Raw genomic sequence first — 24,057 nt, forward strand, 5'->3', positions numbered from 1 at the left:
GTAAACTAAGTGTATATTGTATGTGAGCTAAGCAAAACAAATAGGTTGGGTCCAAAACATTCTTGTAGTGAAAAGTGCTGCATTAAAAAAGATTATCTTGGAGAGCGGAGCACAGCGGGGCAGCATAAACTAACAGGAGGGAACAGATTCCATGCGCCCTTTATAGCAATACCACTAGAAATGAACAAGGGCTAAGTAAGAGGATACAGCAGCTATGGAGACTGACAGTGAGGGACTCACTTGAAGCAAAGAGGCAGACTTGGTAATGGGCAATTAAATTCTGATTTACTCAAGGTATGTTGTGCTTATTTGTATGGCTTGCATAGGGGAGTATACTTGTGCCTAAGTAGGGTGGAGGTGGCCTAACTGGATCCTATTGGAAGAGCCAGGCTACCTGTTTCTTGCGTAATTCGGAGATGCAGCTGGCGGCTCCGACGTGGAAGGAGAGATCGCATCAGGCTCTGGCTCAGCAGACACGGGGGCATGGGTGATGAGGTTATCAGAGCAACAGTGCCTAGTTGGTGTGTGGAACTGGATGCTGTTGATTAGGTATGATGGGCCTTGCTTGTGTAGTGCCTTGCTGGTGTATGTGAGGAGGTTGAAGAGGGCATGTTTGTGGATTGGGAGCAAGTGGAGGTCCTTAAGGTGTTTGGATATGTGAGAACAGATTGAGAGTGAGTCTGGCTGCTGCTAGAATAGTCACTGGAGCACTGGAGTTGGTGGATGGAATGGGTGGGTTTGTTTTACTCCTCTTTTTCTTTAATGTTCAGTGCTAACTCCAGATATGACAACGTATATCCTTGCTAGCCAATTGGTTGTAGGTGATGGTATATGAAAACCTATAAAACAGAGTTGATTCCTAAACAAATCACTGTCCAATGCTTTCAGAAAGATTAACTGAAACGTCATGCTGTACAATGGTCACTCTTTTGCTCTAGGCATAGGCAGATGGGAGAGCCTTAACTAACCTGACCTACCAGCTAGCTCATTTTCCAAAAACTTCGGTCTGTGATATTAAAGCATTGTCAACGCCAAAGCGTATTGAACTATTAAACCATACATTTATTACAAAAACACAAATATTCCAGTCTAACCAGTGTTTCAGAGTTAGCCATGTAAGAACCAGGATATTTTCAATAAGAAAACACTTTTGCACCTGGGAAAACTAGGATTACCACAAGGGACACAGAACCATATGTAATGCCTTAACGAAGACACTGGTCATTAGAAAGATGCTATTTTTAAGAATGTATTACAGATTTAAATCAGTAAAGGAGCCAGAAAAGTCTTTTTGGTCTTAGAAAAGTGACAAATAAAACAACTGTGGAGTCTACATTAATTCTGGTGGAGAAGTATAGCAAATGTGTGCTGATGACGTGTACCGTAAAGCAAAAGCAGGACGCTTAAAAGAGCCAGCACGATAGTTCTGCATGACTACTGTCTAGAATAAGTGCTTCATCTGATCATCATTCAGACACTAAACAAGACACCAAAAGAAAGTGCCCTAACAAAGTGCTCGATAATCTGTGGATCTCACTTGACAAAATGGCAGGTTTCTTGATCGAAGTCAAAGAAAGATTGGACTGTGCTGCAGTGATATAGTGGACTCTCTCCAGTCTAGAGACTAAAAGAATCGGCATGAGTGCATCCTTTTGTGTATCCTTTTGTGTATTTCAAGAATGTGAGGAAAAGTCCTCAAACAGGCAGGACAAGGTGCTATCTCTTTTAACAATTTATGATCTCTATTTTACACCTTCAAAATTATATACTTGGGGCCTACGGCCTAATGATCAATGCCCAAGATGTGATCAGCCTCTAGCGAATCTAACGCATATGTTTGCTGAATGCCCCAAAATTAGACTTAATAAAGAAGATGATCTTCGAATATTGGGCGGACATTTTTGGGCACAGATTGAGAGCCTCATTGACTGTATATATTTTAGGTCATGACGAATCTCTAGGGTACAATAATGAAGAATCAATGTCTGTTTTTATAGGCATGGCAGTGCTTCGAATTATACTGGCTGCCCGCTGGAAAGAATCTGAGGTACCTACCTTCCAAATGTGGTTAAGCCGGCTTTTGGGGATTTACAAACAGGAGCAAGCGATTTATAAAACTAGAGGAAGAAAATCTAGAACTCTTGGCGCCCAGATCTGGGCTTCTATTACTAATTGGTATGAAAATAAAAGAGGTCCTCTTGCTCCTTGTTTGATAGAACTATGAATTGTATATTTTTACCATGATATGATATTGCTCTTTTGATTTGATCCTTTTTTGTTGTTACCTTTTTTTTATTTTATGATGTTTCTTATGGACAATAACTATTACTGTGATTTATTATATATGAAATGATTGCTCTGTTTATACTGACATATGTATTTTGATCTTGCTCAATAAAAAAAAAAATTAAAAAAGAGATCCACTCTGCAGCGGCAAGCCTGTGTAAAACTATTGGACGAGGTGACTTACTTTGTGTGCTACTAGGATGATCCCCCATAACAAAAGGTCAAGATTTCGGTAAGTTATATACCTCTCCTAGGGCATGATTATAAGTTTAGGTGTCATTTATCGCAAATGATAAATAACAATAACACAGGTGTACATTATTTAGCGGGTGTCATAAATAACACATTTTACTAGCTTGTGGGGAATAACATGAAGATTTCGGTGTTTAACGCATCAAAATATGCATGGCACGGTATGGTTTTGCATGTAATATTTTGGAAAGTTTGACCTGCTGAAATATAACGACAGCGAAGTCATAATAGGATGCGTTAAATACCTTAAATCTCGTGATTCTGACCCATGTGTAAACAGGGTTTATGTGTGGGGTGGAATATAACGAACAACTCGTAATCAATGCCTTAGTGTTGCTCCAGTGCACTGCTGGCGTCTTGGTATGACCCTCAATGTTATGTATTCTTTTATTCACTCCAATTTATCGTAAGGATTTCAACCATTCTGGTCTTAGAAATCTTCGAATTTGTACAAATTAAGAATTTCATTCATTAAAAAAAATGGATTAAATTATTATTTTCCATATCTACGATATATATTTCACTTGTAAGCAATTCATTACATTCCCCTCTTAAGACTGTTCATTGTGTGGGGGGCTAGAATGTAGCATTGCATGCAATGAAATGCCTGAAATAAAAAAATAAAAAAATAAAAAAAATAATGAAGGGTATGATCCAAGAAACCTGGAATAGTGTATACCATAAGTTACTTGCAGATGCTCTTCATACACGAAAGGCTCTCTTCGATCAAACGTTCAATGCACCATTCGTAAATATTCAAACACATTATTTCAGAACAAATAAGATTCTCGGTAATCAAGAGGATTAGATTTAAGGAATATGTTTTCAAGATAGAGAACCAAAAACGGTTTATTTTAATGGACAAATTGCTGCTTTCAAAGGCTGAATTTTTAAAGTCACCCAGGAAAATTTCTAAGTCGAATGTTAATGAAGAGTAAAGGATGTGTGTAAAGAAGGCCAAGTGGTCGATATCCGAGAACCTGTAGAAGCGAGAGGGGGCCTTAACAAACATGCTGAACACAATGGTACACAGGTTCCTGTAGAAAAAGAATTGTCACCAAACTGCATTTTTTTTCCAGGCCAGATGAGGACGGTCTTTTGTATGGCACGCTTTCTGTGGCTTCTCACTACCAATCAGTGGCCTGCTGTTGGATTTAATTTCTCACTGCAGCTTGGAATAGACCTTTTTAAAGTTAATAACTGCTTACTTTGACGTGGCTCTGGGCTCCCAGGTTGTAGATTTCGGTCGGCTTCACTTCATTAATAATCTTCACTAGGCAGGTGCTGTCTGTGAGATCACCATAGTGCAGCTTCATGTCTGCAAATCACAAGAACAAGCAGTTAATTCACCCAAGTGATGCGTACAGCAACACGATTACAGTAAAGACTGTCATGACATGAGAACATACGGTTAAAGCCAACATTTTTAAAAGTACATATTGCATTGGTGTTGGTGCAAAAGAGGATACCAGTAGTAACCTGACACACACACTCTCTCAGACACAAAACAGTCAGTTGAATGTGCGGAGTTAGGTGCCTCCGACATTAAGTGAGAGATAGCAGGGGCCTAGCTTACTCGGTGATTATTTTGGGGGTGAGGGGTAAGGCAGGTAAGGGTCAGGGGTGAAGCTTAGATTTCCCAACTAAAAAAGTAGTGAGCTGCAGGGTGGAGGGCAGAAATTACCAAGGTTCAAGATGAACTATTTCCATGAGGACCAGGGTCAGTACTGATTTGCATTAAGTGGGCCTCTGTCTAGAGTGGACAACAGATGAACAACTTTTGTTTGGAAGCTACCCTGAGAGACGGTGACTGGTTAGACTATTTATAAGCATTCATCCCATCGCCTTTTGGGTGTTTGATTATCATTAGATTGCCTGGATCCCTGAGACTGACATCTTTCTAAGTCTACTACTGGCAATGTTTACGTATTTTTAAAAAGTAGTACATTTGCACCCATTCAAGGAGTACTTCTATGGGTGCAGATTTAATACATTTTTGGTAAGTCACCAGGTCTTTCAAACCATCTACCAAGCCGAGGGTACCTTTAGGAGTGTCACACCCCAAACGCCCAACCTCCCAAAGGTACGCCCCAGCTTGGTAGTTTTTCCTGGGTACTCATTCCTGAAGTCACGTGCAAACAACGGTGTGTAGCTCCTGCCCTCGGATCACTTACTTTAAATGTATTTTCATTTCACACACACTTAATCTCTTCTAAGAAAAGCCTTAATGGTAGAGTTGTCAAATCAGTATATCAGGCAGGGCTCCATGTTTCGCGTCCACACCTTTCACAAATAATTTTATCAAGTGACTGACAGCCCCATGTACACAGCCTTAGTCACAAATAGAGGTGGGAGCTCTGCCAACTTAATAGGGCAAGCCAAGCCAGAACCCATCCAAGGCCCTGGCATTGGCACTAAGAGTCTGTGTAGGAGCCAAGCCATGACAATGTTTGGCATGTATATTGTGCAACAAACAATGTAAAACATATGATAAAGTCTCTTCAAATTCAAAAAAGTGTATCTCTTTATCACACTAAAGTGTTTCGCCTTAGTACATCAGATTATATCACTGCACAGACAGACAGATATTTATAATAAGCGACAATTTTTAAACATGAACTTAGTTAACTAATGACATTGTCGTTGGGGCAGTAGCAAACCTGTGTTCCCCGCGCAAGAGAGTGCGGGCAGGAAATTAAATGTGTATTCCTGCACTCTCCCCCAGCAGGGTCCAAGGGGCTGGGGATCCCGATACACTTCTTTGAACAGGCCCAATGGATGGGGTCCCCAGGACCAATCTACGACTCAGAGAGGGAGGGCCGCATGCCACTCTCCCCAAAAATGGCCCAAGGGAAATGGGGTCCCCAGTGCCTCCCACAGACTCTGGGGCGTACACTGCCCCTACCCATAAATAATGAATCACCCTGGGCGGGAGTCCCTGTGGCCTCCAAAAGGCTCGGGGAGGGGGCCACATGCCCCCTCCTAATTAAAAAAACAAAAAAACATTTTGCTGATCTCCTAGGCCCTGGCCCAACCAGGGATGCTTATTTTATAGTTTAACAGGTGCAGCGGATCCATGGTACAGCAAAAAAAAAAAAAAACAAGCATTGGCATAGCCAATAGGTCTCGCCTTTGGGACCTTATAAGTGTTTAACCATGAAACAGTTAATGTTGTTGCACCAAGGATATTGTGCTGCATAACTAAACACATATAAGGTCCCAAACAGCGACACCTATGGGCTATGCCAATGCTTGTTTATTTTTTGCTAACAAATGGGAAAAAACAGACAGGCAACAGGTCCCACTCCAAGAAGCATATCTCAGGGGGTTTTCTAAAGGCTTCTGTCCTGGATAATAACACAGGTCCATGGTTTGTATGTTGCATATTGGCCCAAGCAGTCTGTTCCCCTATGTTTCTCGTGAGGTTAGTATAAATTAACACGCTTTGTGGAATGCTGGGAACTGGACACCCAATGAAAATGTTCCCTTTGCAGCTGTAGACATTGAGATTATGCAACTCTGTGGTGTTTTCCACATAATCATGGATTTGCGCATTTGCCACATAATCAAGAGTCTGCTGATTAGTTTCAAGATTTCACCCAAAAGTATTTCTTTCGAAAAAAAATCAAGTTACTAATTAAAGAGCCCCAAGCGTAGCTCAGCGCAGAAACAAACCACTTGGAAAGGTTAAAATGTCACCTTTCAGCTGCTGATTGATGTACTCAGGAGTTAAACTGGTACTAACGAGGTGCCACTTCACTCAGACATCACTAATAGTTGTTAAATGACAAAATAATGAAATAGATCGGATGTAGGTTGCACCGTGTAATGCTGCATAATTTTCCCTTATTACCACATAATTTTGTCATCCTTGCCGCATAATTGGGCCTCCTAATGCCTCGCGATTGCAGTGGCTCTGGTTAAAGGCCCGCAAAGGTAGCATGCTGTGAATGCCTGCCCCCGGGGCAACTGGAGTGCTTGTCCCGTCTTGGAAGCCGGCCCCAGCGGGAGGCGACCGGGCGCCATAAGCCCCTCCTTTATACGGCCACAGCAGCAACTCTGAGTAGAAGCAGCTCCCGCTGTTACTCCCTACTGGCCCCACCCCTTCCTATGGCCTGAGGATAGTGTAAATACAAATTGTAAATTGTATTTATTAATGCTGGAGAACTTAAGCGAAAATAACCAAACCGGCCCGTTTGTTGACCTTTTCCTGCTGTCCTGGGGCATTTGGGTCTGCATCCTCTGAAAACCATTCTGTGTCGCTAACCTTCAGATCGTATCTGCCACCAGGCTTTCTTTATACGCTTTAGTGCCATAACAAGTGCTATTGTCTGGTGCAGTTTCTAGCTACAGTCAGCGGTGTTGCGAGGGTGCCAGAGACCCTAATGCAAGCAGGGAAAATACCCCATTACCTGCTGATGGGTAGTAAAAAATGACCACAAATGGTATGCAGTTGGCCCTGAATGCCACTGGGTTCCGGTACTACTGAACGTGCTACCCCAATGGTATCTTCGTCCCTGGCCGCATTACTAGACCGAGAGGTGGGGTTTCCTATGTCCATTGTTCTTAGAGGGCCAGAGAATCAGAAGTTAGGCTGGCATCCCATCTCTTCACGTGAACCTCCATCACTGGTTCTACTCTGCACGTCAGAGGGGCCTGATGATGAGCAGTGCTTGCTATTCCTGGTGGATGTAATTCATTGATATGGGGGCACTCTGTGCAGGGAGTAGTTATCTGTCAGTAACATTACATCAGAGCGCGCCTCGCGCTGAAAGTAAAAAGCAGCAGGGGGAGGGATAGAAGAGGGAGCCTGGGCCTGTTTCCCTTGCGGGAGCGAGCAAGTTAATTACAAACATATGGTTTGAAAGCTCGCTCCCGCAAAGGAATCGCCAAACGGGCACACGCTGCCATTCAAAGCAATGCAATGCGTGCACGTTTTTGCCCGCAAAGCTGTGCCGATTACAAAAGGTCTTTTTCCTATGTAGCGCATGCGCACTGCGTAGGTGAGACCAGAAAAAACGTGTTGGGTCCCTCTGTGGGTCTAGGGGAGCAGGGTATCTTGTGCTTAAGAATAATACATCACAAAACAAACAAGATATCTGAAGAAATTGAAGGCTGAACAGGTGAATGGAAGATTTCGGACATTAGAAGGGCAAGAATTTGTTGGCACTAGACTCTTTCTAAGAGAGCTTATCATCAATTTTAGGCTTAGACTACTATTTAAAACCCATCTTTAGTATTTTTACACATAGTTACGCAAGCCTTTGCTTAATTTTGAAACGTGGGTCAATTAACAAATTAGCTGCCTACAACATTAACCTCGCTTAAAAAGTCCCAAGCTCTTTTTTAATGTACTTCCCCATCTGATCTCTGTTTTAGAGTGCCACTGTCTCCTCAACCTCTCTGAGATTGCACAGATAGCTAAACGTCTATCTCATGTATGCTCAACCTCATTATCCCCACACATAATAAAAGAGCAATCAACCAGCAGCAACTGTGCAGGTGTGTAGCAGTCTGGCTGTAGTTGATAATTAAGATGCATATAAGGAACCAGAGGCGGTAATGATGGAGCAAGGATTCGCACATTATGCGACTTGCTTGTATCATGAACCTCGAATAACGTTAATAAAATAACCAACATGTTCGTTTTACTAATTTTGCACATTTTTATTATACGTGGTGTCCGAGAGACGCTTGCTTATGTGTTTATTAATCTTAATACCCTTGCACAATAAAATGGCCGCTGCTACGCGGGAATTTAGACTGCGCATGCGTCGGGTCATACCCATGTGACGTGACGTATTCAATGTCTTGGAGGGAAAATAATTGCGCATGTGCAATAAATCTAAGATGGCTGCTCTGTGTTCTCACATGCTCTAAGCTTGCATTGCCGCTTTCCCAAAGCTGTCTGTTCTGCATAATAAATAATGCTATAGTTATTATGAAGTAATGGGCGTAGTATAGAAACTCATGGTATACAGTGTGATCATTTATTACTGTGTTCTAAATTGTTTTCTCTTGCTTTTCATGTATCGTATCCTTTGGGCCTGGGAGGTGCTTACTACTCCATTTTGGAAGTCCCTACTGCGCAGGTCTCGTTGCGGAGGGAAAAGGACTCTGCAGCAGTGGAACCCAGCCAGCTGGCAGCCACAGCCAAGATGCTCCTGGGAACCTGACCTGCGACCTAGCTGAACGAAGCTGAACTGTACTACAAATGCAACAAATGTATACAAATATTGTATTCACTATTGTTACACGAAAGACATATGTTCTGAGAAACTGGAATTTTAGGGGCGGGTACGGAAATTGAAATATTAAGCCTGAGAAAGTATACATTTTGGGAGGTGTGAGGACAATCTCCTCCTTTGTCCAATCAAAATTTGGGGATCCTTACACTTGCAACATTGGGGGGTGGTACACTGACCCGAAAAATAGTATAACTAGCGTACGTTTAGCTAGAGAAATTGTCCGACTTCTCCGAATAGCTGACCTGTCACTGACCCAACGCACTCTATAGGTGACTGATACAGAGAGCTGCGGAGCACTCTGTTGGGAGGTTCGAGAAACCCATTTCGGGGTTATTGACAAATTGGAAGTGCTGGCGAAGCACTTTGCTGGTGGTTCGAGAACCCAATCAGGGTTATTGGCAGATTCCTTGCAGAGAGGGAGTAGCGCAGGCGTTGCAACCGAAGCTGCGGGTGTTGGTCGTACCCTTTGGTGAACCCGGTCCTGATCCAAATTCTGGGGTTATCCTGTCCTGACTGTCTATGAGCTGTACCTGGTCGCCTACTGGCACCTAAGTCCTCGAGGGTTCCTTCCCCTCTTTTCAAACTGACCCGTGGCCAGGGTTGGTCTTCACACTATCCTAGGTAAATATACAGTTTGTGTGGGTGATTGTTTATCTATATTTGCATTTCAATTCTCAAATATTTCAAAGCGTACTTGCATATGTTCCCTTTTCTCCCCTGTCCCTTGATAAATGAGATTTTCATGCATTACTTGTCTATTAGCATGTACCACTTTTCGACCTACCTCTAGTTAATGCTAAATCGTTTCTATTTTAGTATATGTTCCTTATCTTACCCTCCCTTTAGGAGATAAGCTGAATTTAATAGTATGTTCCAATCTTACCTACCCTATAGCATTTGAGCTAAAATTAAATCTCGAATAGCAATACGTTTCTTTAACTGCTATAAAGACTCTTGGATATAGCATGTTCCCTTTCTTTACCCTCCTTTAATCAATGTTGTGAAAGATTGTTATTCTAAATATAGCATGTTCCTTGTTTTGACCTTCCCTTATTCAAAGTTCTTAAATGCTTAGCATAATCTATCTTTTGCATAGCTATGCGCTTTTAATTATCTTGATTATAGATAGCTTAATATGTTTTAATCTGATGCTCATGACATATGATGATAATGATGATGATTAGATAAAGTTTTGAACCTACCCAGAGTCTGTGAATATTTCATTTTTACAAATGTTGTAAATGTTCTTGACTATCTGATTTATAACTCAAATCCTAGATGATTAGGTTCCTAGTGTCTACATTGCTAGGTTATAGATATAGGCATCAGAAGTATAGAAAATCTCAAGTTATACTGATAGTAGAGCGTGAGTTACCCAAGGTGAATGTTACGGTGAATCAAAAATTATGGGCCCAGGTGAGTATTAGTAAAAATATCCTAGCCGGGGGACCTGCGCGCTCTATCAGTATACTTTTCTGGTAAGCAGAGGATTGTTAGGGATTAGTTAAAGTTAGGTAGTTAGTTAGTTAATAGGTTAAAATTCATATTTGTTGATCGATCAAATGTATTATTATTGAAATGTGTTATTGAAATGCTTATTTTTATGCTGCTATATTGAAGTATATGTAACTAACTAAAATTGTGTGCATCTGTTATATGTTTTGTCTGGAATCCCCGGGGGCAGAATAGCGGGTGGTAATTGAAGCCACATCGCAGTGAGGTCAGTGGCTCGAGGAAAATTAGTGCATGGTTAGGCAGAACTGGAAGCACTAATTAGGGTTTTCTGTATGAGTGATTGAATAAGTGATAGCAACGAGTTCTCTAGCAAAACTTCTAATGTGATATAACCTAGTAAGGGTCACACGGAAGGAGTAGCAGGTTCGTCGGAGCTTGTTTGATAGCAAAAGGGTTCGCTGGTGAAACTTTAGACTTAGTATATATCCCAGAGTGGATGAGTCAAGGGAGTAGCACGTTCTCTAATGCTTGTGTGAAGGATAGTCAGAAGGGATCTATCCATAGTATATGAAAAGTAGACAGAAGAAGTTTACTTGCAGTAAAACAAATCTTTTCTTTCTAGACACTCTAGTACAGTGGCGAATATTGTACATTGTAAATTAAATAAAGCACTTGCACTTTAAAAAGAAAGAAATTGAATTTCAGTTACCTTGTGAAGGAGGGAGTCAGTCGCGGAGCTGCGCTGACGTCACTCAGTGCCGCGCTGGTATTGGTCGAAACAGCGGGCGTGTAACTGAGGTAGTATTGTAAAGGAGGGGTGAGCGCAGGAGCGTGAGAACTTGACTCACGGGAATAGCCGCGCATCCATTGGTTGAGATTATTTGCAACCACAGTGTTGATTGGTTGTCGGGAAAAATAAGACGCGCTAGTATTGGAAGTGATTTTGTAAACAAGGAAAACTTGTAGATAGTATATGTGGTATCCAACTTATCCAGAGGTTAGACCTGATCCCAGATACCAAGGGTTTGCCTTTGAACAGTCGATACTTGGTAGACTTCGCAGAATGTACGGACATCGTCCTGAACGGCCGCTCCCCTCGCTCCCTGCTCCCAGCCCAGTGCAGCGTCCACAGCTCACAGCTGAATCTGGTTTTGCCTGTGACTCGCCTGCAGAGTCTGGTATCGTTATTCTAACCTGCTCAATTCGCTCTGTGCATTATCTAGTGGCAGCGCTTAGTAACTTATTTGTGCATTTAGTTTTGGCAGCGCTTTTAACCTGTAGTGCATTCATTTTAGACAGCTTGTCTTAAAATTGTCAGCGCTCTTACCGTGTGAGCACGCTGGTACTTATTTGCATTTGAAATTACCTGCCTTTGCATTGTGCCCTCCCGGTTTCACTTTCCAGCCCCCCCACCATCTTGTTGTTGTGCTTTTCCCCTGGCCCGCCTCCACGTCCACGCCTACCAGCGGACCCTCCCACGCTCCGCCCCCTCCACCACCTATGTTAGTCAGATGTCCCAACGCGCAGCGTCCTCGCGCTACGTCCTCGCCGAAGGTGCGCCAAAGGTAAGCCCGTCTACGCCCGTCCGCGCCCAGTGCCAGACCCCCTGCCCCTCGCGCTGCCCTGCCCTCCCGCATTACCTACGATGCCGCCACCCTCCTAGCCCTCAACCCCGGTCGCGCCCCCAACTGCGTCCAAGCCGCTCCTGGACACACCCATGGACCTTTCTCTTGCTACTCCTGCAAATTCAGCGGCACCGTCAACATCTCCGCTACGACCACACCACAGATTCCCGACCCCAACCACCTACAATGCATCCTTCTCAACACCCGCTCGGTCCACAGGCACGCCATTGACCTATGGAACCTCCTAGACACCATCTCTCCAGACGTCGCCTTCCTAACGGAAACATGGATGAACGCTTCCTCCGCCCCAGACATCACCATTGCCATCCCTGAAGAATACAAGATCACACGCAAGGACCGTACCAGCCACACAGGAGGAGGCATCGCTATCGTCCATAAGAAATCTATCCGCATCTCAACCAGCTCTGACGCCAACCTCGCCAACTCCGAACACCTTCACTTCCAGATCCACATCGACCCCAAGACCACACTCAGAGGCACCCTCCTCTACAGACCACCAGGACCCCGCGCAAAATTCAGTGAGGACATCACGGACTTCATCACTCCACACGCGCTCCCCTCCAAAGACTACATCCTTCTGGGAGACCTCAACTTTCACCTTGAAAAGACCAACGACTGCAACACCACCACCCTGCTGGACAACCTCGCCAACCTCGGACTTAAACAACTAGTCACTTCCCCCACCCACATCGCAGGTCACACACTCGACCCCATCTTCACCTCCAGCAACCATGTCTCCTTCAGCCACACTACGGACCTCCTCTGGACTGACCACAGCTGCGTTCACTTCACCTACAACAAGCCAAAACCCACCAACCACCTCCAACCAACTCTGCAAAGAAATTGGAACAAGATCACCACCGACCAGATCTCCGCATCGCTCCTTCTAAACACACCAGCCCACTCTTCCAACCCAAACCAAGCCGCCGCCAACCTCACCCTATGGCTATCCAACACCGCCGACACCCTAGCACCACTGAAAAAACGTCAAAGCAAACCTGGCAGCAAGAAGGCCTCATGGTTCAACGATGATCTTAAGAAGTCCAAGAAACTCTGCCGCTCCCTTGAAAAGGCCTGGAAAAAAGACCCATCCACTAGCACCAAGGACGCCTTCAAAAACGCCACCCGCACTCACCACCAACTAATCTGAAAGGCCAAGAAAACAGCATTCAAGGATCGACTCGACAACAACGCCCACAACAGCAAGGAACTTTTCAACATCGTCAAAGAATTTTCCAACCCCTCGGCCAACTCCAACGACATCACCCCCTCTCAAGCCCTCTGCGACTCCCTAGCCTCATTCTTCCACAACAAGATTGCAGACATCCACAACAGCTTCGACAACGAACCCGGAAACAAACCAACCCAACCATTTGCTGAACATTCTCCCCCCGTGAACACCCTCAACGACTGGAACCCAATCTCCACTGAGGACACCATCCGCCTGATGAATTCCATCCACTCAGGTTCCCCCACAGACCCTTGTCCTCATCACATCTTCAACAAAGCAGACTCCGTCATAGCACCGCACCTCCGAGACGTCATCAACTGCTCCTTCAACTCCGCCACCTTCCCGGAAAATTGGAAACACGCTGAACTCACCGCCCTTCTGAAAAAACCCACAGCGGACCCCACCGAACTCAAAAATTACCGCCCCATTTCGCTCCTCCCATTCCCGGCCAAAGTCATCGAGAAAGCCGTCAACAACCAGCTCGCCGCTTTCCTCGAAGCCAACAAATCCCTTGACTCCTCACAATCTGGCTTCCGAGCAAAACACAGCACTGAGACCGCCCTCATCGCAGCAACAGACGACATTCGAACTCTATTGGACAATGGAGACACAGTCGCCCTCATCCTCCTCGACCTCTCGGCAGCATTCGGCACAGTCTGCCACAGCACCCTGTTACAACGCCTCAATAACATCGGAATACAAGGAAAAGCACTTGAATGGATCACCTCATTCCTCTCCGGAAGAACCCAGAGAGTCCGCCTCCCACCATTCAAGTCCGAGGCCACTGAAGTCATCTGTGGCGTACCTCAAGGATCCTCACTCAGCCCCACCCTCTTCAACGTTTACATGAGCCCCCTCGCGACCATCGCCCGCCAACACAACCTCAACATCATCTCTTACGCGGATGACACTCAACTTATCCTTTCTCTCACCAATGACCCCAGTACCGCCAAAACTAACCTACACAAAGGAATGAAAGAAGTTGCCGAATGGATGAAACAAAGCCGTCTGAAACTGAACTCAGACAAAACAGAAGTCCTCATCTTAGGTACATCCCCCTCTGCATGGGACGACTCCTGGTGGCCGGAAGCCCTTGGAAAAGCACCCATCCCGACAGACCACGCACGGAACCTTGGCGTCATCCTGGATTCTTCACTCTCAATGAACAGACAAGTCAGCGCCGTATCCTCATCCTGCTTCAACATTCTTCGCATGCTCAGAAAAACATTTCGCTGGATCCCCACCGAAACAAGGAAAACAGTCACCCATGCTCTAGTCACGAGCCGACTGGACTACGGAAACACCCTCTACGCAGGTACTACCGCTAAACTCCAGAAGAAACTCCAACGAATCCAAAACGCCTCAGCCAGGATCATATTAGACATCCCGCGCAACGAACACATCTCCGGTCACCTGAAAGACCTCCACTGGCTACCCGTCAATAAGAGAATCACTTTCCGACTGCTAACTCACGCACACAAATCACTCTACGACATCGGACCAGAATGCCTCAACTCACGACTGTCCTTCTACACCCCCTCCCGCCAACTACGTTCTTCCAACCAAGCCCTCGCCACTGTACCTCGCATCAACAGGACCACCATGGGAGGCAGATCCTTCTCATACCTGGCTGCTAAAACATGGAACTCACTCCCCGCCTTCCTTCGCCTCACCCAGAACCACCTAGCATTCAGAAAACAACTTAAAACGTGGATATTTGACAAATAATCCTCCTCCCCTTTCTAAGCGCCTTGAGACCCTATGGGTAGGTAGTGCGCTATATAAATTCTCTGACTTGACTTGACTTGACTAAGAGAAAAATGACTCTCGTAGACAAAGTTAAAAATTATTTCAAGAAAGACAAGCCAATTAAAACTAGAGAAGGAGTTATTATTCCACCACCAAACACTCCTGCATCCTTCATGATGTTTGGCAGAGGGTACCATGCTTGTGTATGGTTGGAAAATTGGGTGGAATATACCAAAGATGATGGAATTTTAGCATTCCCTTTAAACGGTACCTTTAATGGACGAATTTTGTTAAACTTGAGAACCTGAATGAATGATTTACACCCCAGACCTAGATTGACACAATATGAGGCATTAGAGGAATGGGAAATAGAAGCTTTCGAGCGGGACAGACCAAGAATTGACAAAGGGTTAAGTAAGTTTTACCCAAAGGTTAAAAGAGATACCAAAGAAAAAAGAATGAAAGAATGGAGACAGAATATGCTAGTGGAAAGACTTTACCCAGTACTGACAGTAGAGGAGCCTGTGGGAGGTAAAAGGACTGAGAAAACTAGACATTTAATGACTACTGGTGATTCTGATGATGATTACCTGGAGGATTTATTAATGAAAAATCCACCACCGTATAGTGAAGAAACGAGAAGAGTAAACCCAAAAAATCCGTTCTTTAGGCCTCCCTGTAATGAGGGGTCGAGCACATCTGATCCAACTGCTCCATTCTATAGGCCTCCCTGTAATGAGGGGTCAAGCACCACAAATCCGACTGTTCCGTTCTATAGGCCTTCCTGTAATGAGGGGTCAAGCACCTCAAATCAGACTACTACGTTCTTTAAACCACCTTTAATTCCGCAAGTGATACATGAGACCTCCATCGAGAGAGTATTACAAGAAAGAAAAAAGGAAGCTTTAAATAAACAGAGAAGCGAATGAATGCAGAAAATATACCAGTTAAATACAAGTCCTGAGGCTTTGACAATTCCAGTAACCATTGGCCCAGTTGTTCCATTGTACGAAGATAAACAAGCTAGTCCGAAAGCTCCAGTTATAACGACATCAGTAGTACAGCCAAGAAAAGAAACCCTGATAGTAGATGATCAGGCAAGCAAATGTGAATCAGTGATTTCCTTAATGGATTTACCAATACGAGAACCTGAAAGGGGTTCCATGAGAAAAAACCACACCTGTACCAGAAAGGGAAGTACAGATAGAGACTTAATCAGGAACGAGAAGTGCCACTGTAGTAACTCCTGAAGAAATAGACAGATGGACCCGAGAAATAGAGAGACCGAAAATCCAGCCTAGGCCATTAGACCTATATAAATTAAGAATTGAAATAGAAGAATTGATGTCGGGAAATGTGGGTTTGGAAAGATTAAATACCCTTAGTGAAGACGAACTGCTGTTTGTCTGTAAAAGCATCACTAGAAATACAAGAGTATTTCACGAATAATTAATGGATATGGCAGCTAGCATGGGAATTGACATTGGCAAATCTAAAGTGTTGCAGAAACCTTATCGAGTAGAATTTTCTGACAAAGATTTAGAAAACATGAATGTGTCAGGGAAAAAGGTCCAGATTAGAGAACTGATAAATTTGATGCAAAAATGGGGTGATCTAGAGAAATGGAGAGCAAGGTGGGCAAAGAAAAAGGAAGAGGTGCGGTCAAGACAATTAGCTTCAGAATTTGTCCTAAAAGAAGCAGACAAGGTATAAAAATGATGTCCCATGTGAGAAGTACCAGGTGGAGGATATGTAAATGTACCATGGCCCAGACAAGATATTGTATCATTTACAAATGACTTCCCAAAATTAAGAGAGAAACCTGTAGAGTGGTACAGACCGGTCGAAAGATTTGTGAAGGTTTCAAAATGCCTCCTGAAAGATTTAGATGGTTTCTTTGACATTGTAGCTCCCGTGGATCTGTGGACGGAATGTAAAATTGCTGTTGATTGGCCAAATGAGGAATACCCTAGAGACCCAATGACAGGGGCTCCTTCCGAAGATGTAATGAGAAAGTACAATCAGGTGATGTTGTACTTCAAAGGAAAGGTGCCTGCAAAAGAGACAGACTGGTGTCGAATAGGTAGAACTACTCAGAATCGCGATGAAACTGTACCTTCATATTTGGAGCGTTTGTTACAATTGTTCAAAACGTACAGTGGGCTGGACAAAATTGAAATGAAGGATATGACCCACTTCATTTATCGATTTGTGTTAGGATTAAGTCCTGAAATCTCACAGTGGATCAAAGATAATAAAATCTGTTTGTAAGCTAAACCAATTGATGAAGTCCTTAAATACGCCAAGTACTGTTTAGATGAGCTAGAAAATAAAAAAAAAGAATTGAAAGAAAAAGTAAAATTAGCAGAGTACCAAGAGCAGCAGTTAAGCAAAAGGACAAACACTGAGAATCAGAGCCCTGGTGGTGGAGGAAAACTGAGGGTAAAAATGAGTAGAAAAGAGGCCAGGAAGAAATTTCCCTGCCACAAGTGCGGAAAGATGGGGCACTGGAGGGACGAGTGTAAGGCTGTGACGAATGATAATGTGCAAATCAATGATTTAAATCCACAGGTGCAGAATGAGGGACCACGGAAGACACAGCAACAGGTAAAACAGAATCAGTTGCCTCATGCACCTAGGCCAAACTATAGGAGTAAAGCACAACAGGGTGAAGAAACTTAAGTTTGGGAAGGAAAGGCAGATAGAGATGCAGCAACTTCGCAATTCCTGTTAAGTGATACATTCCTCTGTGACGAACCTTACTGACTGTGCCTGAGGGGGGAGGAGGAGGAGTGTGTGCTTGGCGCCTCCTTGCCGGTAGAACAGTCAGGACCATACATTGAAGGAAAGGTTGAAGGAAATGACGTCACCTTTCTGTTGGACACTGGTGCTACCCGTTCTACTGTAAGAACAGCAGACGTTCCAAGCCTACCCCCCTCGGGAGAAGCGATACAAGTAGTGGGTGTTTCTAATAAATTAATTAGTACCCCAGTTACAGAACCTATGGAAATTAAAATAGGGAATTTCAAAGAGATGCATAGGTTCGTTGTTTGTGATTCAAGTCCTGTGAACCTACTAGGACGAGATTTGCTGTGCAAAATGAACTGTACCATCTTTTGCACTCCAAATGGCGTCGAAATTCAGACCCCAGATGAATATGGAATCTACAAATTAATGCTATAAAAGACCTGACTCAGAAATTAAAAGATTGACAATACAATACTTACCTGAACAGCTTCAACAGACAGTGAAACCAGAGGTATGGGATTTTACCGGAAAAGATGTAGGATTGATGGCAAATGTTGACCCAATTAAAATTACCATAAAAGAAGATGCAGTTTACCCAAATACTAGACAGTATAAAATGAGTGCAGAAGTAAAAGCAGGGGTTGCTATTGAAATAAAAAGGCTGTTGGAAGCAGATATCAAACAAGAGGTGTTAAGGAGTCCTTGTAATTCAACCATAATAGGAATAAAGAAACCAAATGGTAAGTACAGGGTAGTACAGGACCTGCGCAAGGTTAATAAAATCGTTGTTCCTTGCTGTCCTATTGTGCCAAACCCTGCAGTGATCTTGTACCAAATACCATGGAATGCTGGAGGGTTTACTGTTATAGATTTATGCCATGCATTCTTTTCGATTCCATTGCATTTAGACTGCAAATTTATTTTCTCATTTGAATTTGACAGTCATGTTTACGTTTGGAATCGTGTTCCTCAGGGGTACACAGAGAGTCCTTCGATTTTCAAGCAAATTCTGAAAAAATGCCTTGAATCCTTGGTATTGCCTGGAGAATCAGTCCTGGTGAAATACATAGACGACCTCTTGGGGGCGTCCAAAAGTAGAAGAGACTTACTGAACCATTTAGGTGAAGGAGGACATAAAGTGTCACCAGACAAACTACAGTTCTGTACCTCCTCAGTGAAATATCTGGGGCACCAGATAGAGAGAGGTATCAGGAAGGTTACCACAGAAAGGATTAGAATAATTCGAAACATGGAGCTGCCCAATACCCAGAAAAAAATCAGAATGTTTCTTGGAGTTGTAGGATACTGTAGGCAGTGGATTGTGGGATTTGCAGTCCTAGCAAGACCATTGATAAAAATGACAAAGAAAGGAGCAAAAAAACCCAATGGAGTGGGATGATGAAAGCATGACAGCTTTTACGAAATTACGGGAATGTCTGTGTACAGCTCCCGCATTAGGAATGCCTGACTACTCAAAGGAGTTTGCAAGGTTTTGTGACACACGAGACTATTGTGCACTTTCAGTCCTGCCCCAAATTCATGGTTTAACCAGACGTCCTGTAGCATATTTTTCCTCTACTTTGGATCCAGTGGCTGCTGGATTACCTGGATGTCTGAAAGCAGTAGCCTCAACTTGCATGAGTCTTGAACAAAGTGAATCCATTATTATGGGATATCCTGTAACTGTGTATGTTCCGCATGCAGTTGTAATTTTGTTGACCAGAACCAAAACTCAGTATCTCACACCTAATCGGCTGACTAAGTATGAGAGAATTCTTGTAGGTGCAGGAAATGTAACCATTGCCCGATCTAATATTCTGAATCCAGCTACCTTACTACCAAATTCACTCACAGCAGAAGTAAAAGGAGATGTTGAGCATGACTGCCTTGATCTGACTGAGTATAGCACTAAACCACGCCCAGACATAAAAGAAGTGCCCCTAACTGACTAGGATTACGAGCTGTTTGTAGATGGCTCATGCATGAGACATGAGGACGGAGGCTTAAGTGCTGCTTATGCAGTGTGCACTTTAGGAGGTCCAGTGGAAGCATCCTATTTACATGGAGTCAAGTCTGCACAAATAGCTGAATTGGTTGCATTGGCAAAAGCCTGTAAATTTGGGAGGAACATGAAAATAACCATATACACTGATAGCCAGTATGGTTATGGGGTTGTGCATGACTTTGGCCAATTGTGGCTACAACGGGAGTTTCTGACTTCTTCAGGTACTCCTATCAGGAATGGAAATGTTGTGCAAGAATTACTGGAAGCAATCCAGTTACCAAAAGAATTGGCAGTGGTCAAGTGTGCTGCTCACAAATCTGGCGATCGATATGCTGACCAACTGGCCCAACATTGAGCAAAATACAAAATGGCGATTAATAAAAAAAGATGGGGGTAAACGTAAGCAGCTGCCAACTTCTGGTGCTTGAAGGAATAAAAACAAGGAAAGAAGTGAGAGATTTGCAGAATGCAGCAGAACCCAAAGAAAAGGAAAGATGGAGAAAATTTGGTTGTCAGAGAAGGAATGAGGATGGTGTCATTGTTTACCTTGATGATATGCCTGTGTTGCCAGACTGCCTGCTTGCTCCTATGGATAGATTGATACATGAAGTCACACATTTAGCAAGAGAGGCTATGATTCGCATTTTTAGGCAGACACGGTTTAACTCGAAATTCAGGAACATAGCAGAGGCACTCTGCCAAAGGTGCCTAGTTTGTCAGCAATTCAATCCCGGAAACAAAACTGTAGTTTTGCCAGGAAAGTTCGGAAAGGCAGAAGGCCCATTCATACGATTACAACTTGACTTTATTCAGTTACCCCCATGTCGAGGAAAGAAGTACGTCCTCGTCATCGTCTGCCTATTTTAAAAATGGGTAAAAGCTTACCCTGCTCGCAGAAATGATAGCATCACTGTAGCTAAACTGTTACTTAGTGAACTGATGCCACGGTACGGTTTTCCAGTCACAATTGAATCAGACAGAGGTGGGCATTTCCATAGCGAAGTGAGACAAATCTGTGACGCATTCAAAATTACGAAAAAACGGCACTGTGCATATCGCCCAGAGGCTTCTGGAGTGGTAGAACAACTGAATGGCACTATCAAGTCAAGATTGGGAAAATGTGTGAATCTACTCAAATGGAATGGCCAGATGCTTTGCCACTTGTTTTGATGGGACTCAGAAGTATTCCAGACCGGAACACAGGCTTGAGTCCACGTGAGATATTGATGGGGAGAGCAATGCGGCAAGCATGGGTGCCAGGATACAAACTGATAAGCATATCTGATGATTTGGTACTGGAATACTGCAAGCAACTGGGTGACCAAGTGCGTTCTATCTCTCACCAGATTGGGGAAGACGCCGTCGCCAGGCCAACAACTCCAGCACATGACTTGACCCCAGGTGATTGGTTGGTAATAAAGAAACATACTCGGAAGAGTTGCCTTGCTCCGAAGTGGGGAAAACCAAGACAAGTAATCCTGGTTACCACAGAGCTGTGAAGTGTGTAGGTGTGCCACGGTGAATCCATGCCAGCCATACAAAAAAAGTAACTGAACCTGAAGAAACTGAGGCTGAAGGTTGTGCAGCTGAGGGGTCTCAAGAAATTGGTCCTAAAGTAGCTGAAGAAGAACAACCGAGCTCCAGTCAAGATGATTGGGTCCCAGTAATCGACCTGACCCTAGATCCAATAAGAACAAGAAGACAAACCTACTTAGATAGAGAGTGGGATAGTGAGGACGAGACAGGAATAGAAGAAGACTATCAGATTATCGAAATCCAAATCAAATCAGATGATGAGGAAGACCAGATAGGGAAAGAACAGATCATTGACACTCCTCCAAGAACTCCAGAGCGTGAAAATGGACAAATAGAAATTAGAGCAGAAGTTCAAGGGGAAGAAAATCAAAAGTTCGAAGTGCTTGAACAGGATCAGATAGAATTAGATAAACGTGTTCAGGAAGAAGAAATTGAAACAAAACAAAGCCAAATCCAGCATATACCTGAACAAGGCCAGCTTAGCGACCAGGCAGAAGAAGCTGAAATAAGACCTGGAACTAGTCAGACAGGAAGAGAAAAAGAAGAAAATGAAATAGAAGTGCCACAACTAAACGAGAATAAAAGAGCACTTGAAGAAAACCAGATTACAGTGCCAGTTAAAAGATTCAGAAAAGGAAATAAAGTACAGAGATTTGTCAAAAGACAGACTGAGATTAAAGACTGTTGACGAAGAACTTGAGCAAGAAAATCAAGACTCCAGTGAAACTGATCAGTCTGTGATAAAACCTAAAAGAAGATGTGCCCGAATAAAAAGACTGAATAAAAAGTATCAGAGTCCTGAATGGACTTATCTGGTGTTGGAAGACTTCGAAAACCTTGAAATAAGTGACGAAAGTGAAGAAGAATTCATTACTGACCAGACTGACGAAGAAGTGAAACCAACCTGAAAGTTGCCCTGTGTCAGCAACCTGTGCAAAGTTACAAAGAGGGGTTGAAGCTTCTTTTGAGGCAAAATGTCTGATTTCTCTGTAAATGGAAGACTGAGATGAAATTGTTGTAAAACATGCTGTAAAGTATGTTTATGTAGTGTAGCATTAGTACTTATATTATGGATAGAACTAACAATAACTATTCCTTACATGATGAGTAAAAATACTAATGTGTACCCTACTAAATCCGTGACAAAGGACACAGAAGAGCTGCAAACGAAAGATACACCACAAGGAGTAGATACACAAGAGGAAGCACTTAGCCTTAGACAAACTAGAATGGACTTAGATGTACCAGATAAGGAAGGACTGCATTATCATAGAATCAAGAACAGAACTCATTTGAATGTATTTGCAAACCTTTTAGTACATTACGTAGAAGCAATGGAGATAGAAGACAGTTAAGTCTGTATGAAGCTACCTACTTCAGTAGCTGAGGGTGTGACCTACCATCACTTGCCACTAACATATGGAATTTCCTGTAGCATTTTAGCTAGTTTATTCTATAAGAGCGGACCTTTACAGTATTATTACTCTAATTCAGATGTAATATTTTCTGAACTTCCTATACGTGGAAACCTGAATCCTGTACATACTAAAAGTGATGTAACACGCTATATGGGAGAATACATTCTAACTATAGGTACAATAGATTTAGGTGAAGCACATATAGATAACTTAACATGTTCATTACACGAACAAGAGAAAATGTTTCTAAATATGGCAGAGAAAAGAACAGAAAGTTTCCAAAGAAAAGCAAATGACAAAAGGCAGAAAACTCCTAAATGGGCTGAAAATATAGGGAGCGCCTTAAATGGTGGAGCAAATGCTGCTTTGTTGCTGGATTTCGAAAAAGAAGGGGACATTTTGTCTTCACCGAAAAAAGACTAGTTACTTTAATAACATATTCATTGGTTCCAGTGAATGCGAACACAATTATAAGGTAATTGGAGGTTGGGGTTTCAAAAATGGGTCAGAACCTGTGTTTCCCGGAATCTATTATATATGTGGGAACAAGGCTTATTTCAAATTGCCAGATCATTGGTATGGAAGCTGTTATTTTGGTATTGTCTTCCCAAAGATATACCATGTAAATGATGTCGCTGGAAGCAATGAAAACACTAATGGATTAATACGTAGTAAAAGAGAAAGTGTAGGAGAAATAATAGGTGATATATTTAGTGCATTGATACCTACAGTGGGAGTGGCTCTGAATACACACAGAATCTGCAAATTGTCAACAGTAGTAGATCGGTTATCAACTGACACTGCTGGAGGTTTCCTGATGGTCAATACCGAATTGGTTGCGATCAGATCTATGGTTTTACAAAATTGACTTGCTCTTGACACTCAACTGGCAAAAGAGGGTGGAGTCTGTAGAATGTTGAAAGCGCAACATTGTTGCACGTATATTCCAGACAAAAGTGTTGAGATTAAAAAGTATGTGAGAAACATAACTAATTTAGAAATAGAGCTTAAACCACTGGAGGTTGATAGTGCCTGGAAGAGACTTACTGATGGTCTCCTCTGTAGGTAGTTGGTTTTCTAACCTAGGTAAAAGTCTTGTGAGTAAAATACGGACGCCAATAGCGGGAATAGGTTTATTAGTGTTCACTATAATAATTTGCTGTAAATGTCGAAAACACAAAAATAAATATACTGTCAATAGGAGAGGAATTAAACTAAATGTTGAGGAACTAACTAGAAGAAATGAATAATCAAATTTATAAAAGAGTGAAAAATTCTAATCCTAATAAAGATGCAGAGAAAAAGCTGAATAGAAAGTTTGAAGAGATTGAAATGGGTGAAATGTGAAAAGTTGGCATCTGGTTCCATTAATAGTGAAGATAGTAAATATCAAAGAGCGGATTGATGCAGCAAGGGTTCGCACTTTAAGCAACTTGCTTGTATCATGAACCTCGAATAACGTTAATAAAATAACCAACATGTT

General features: G+C 43.0%; 1 protein-coding gene across 1 annotated transcript in view; it reads right to left on the reverse strand.

Annotated features, from left to right (window-relative positions):
- GMDS (GDP-mannose 4,6-dehydratase) overlaps window positions 1-24,057 on the reverse strand; it is a 1,789,479-nt gene that overhangs the window by 1,431,237 nt on the left and 334,185 nt on the right. Inside the window, exon 4 of the mRNA XM_086965061.1 lies at window positions 3,747-3,856. Within this exon, the coding sequence (XP_086821187.1) occupies window positions 3,747-3,856 (110 nt within the window). The remainder of the gene's footprint in view (window positions 1-3,746; window positions 3,857-24,057) is intronic.

Source organism: Lissotriton vulgaris, chromosome 4_1 (genome assembly GCF_964263255.1).
Source record: "Lissotriton vulgaris chromosome 4_1, aLisVul1.2, whole genome shotgun sequence".
NCBI lineage: Eukaryota > Metazoa > Chordata > Amphibia > Caudata > Salamandridae > Lissotriton > Lissotriton vulgaris.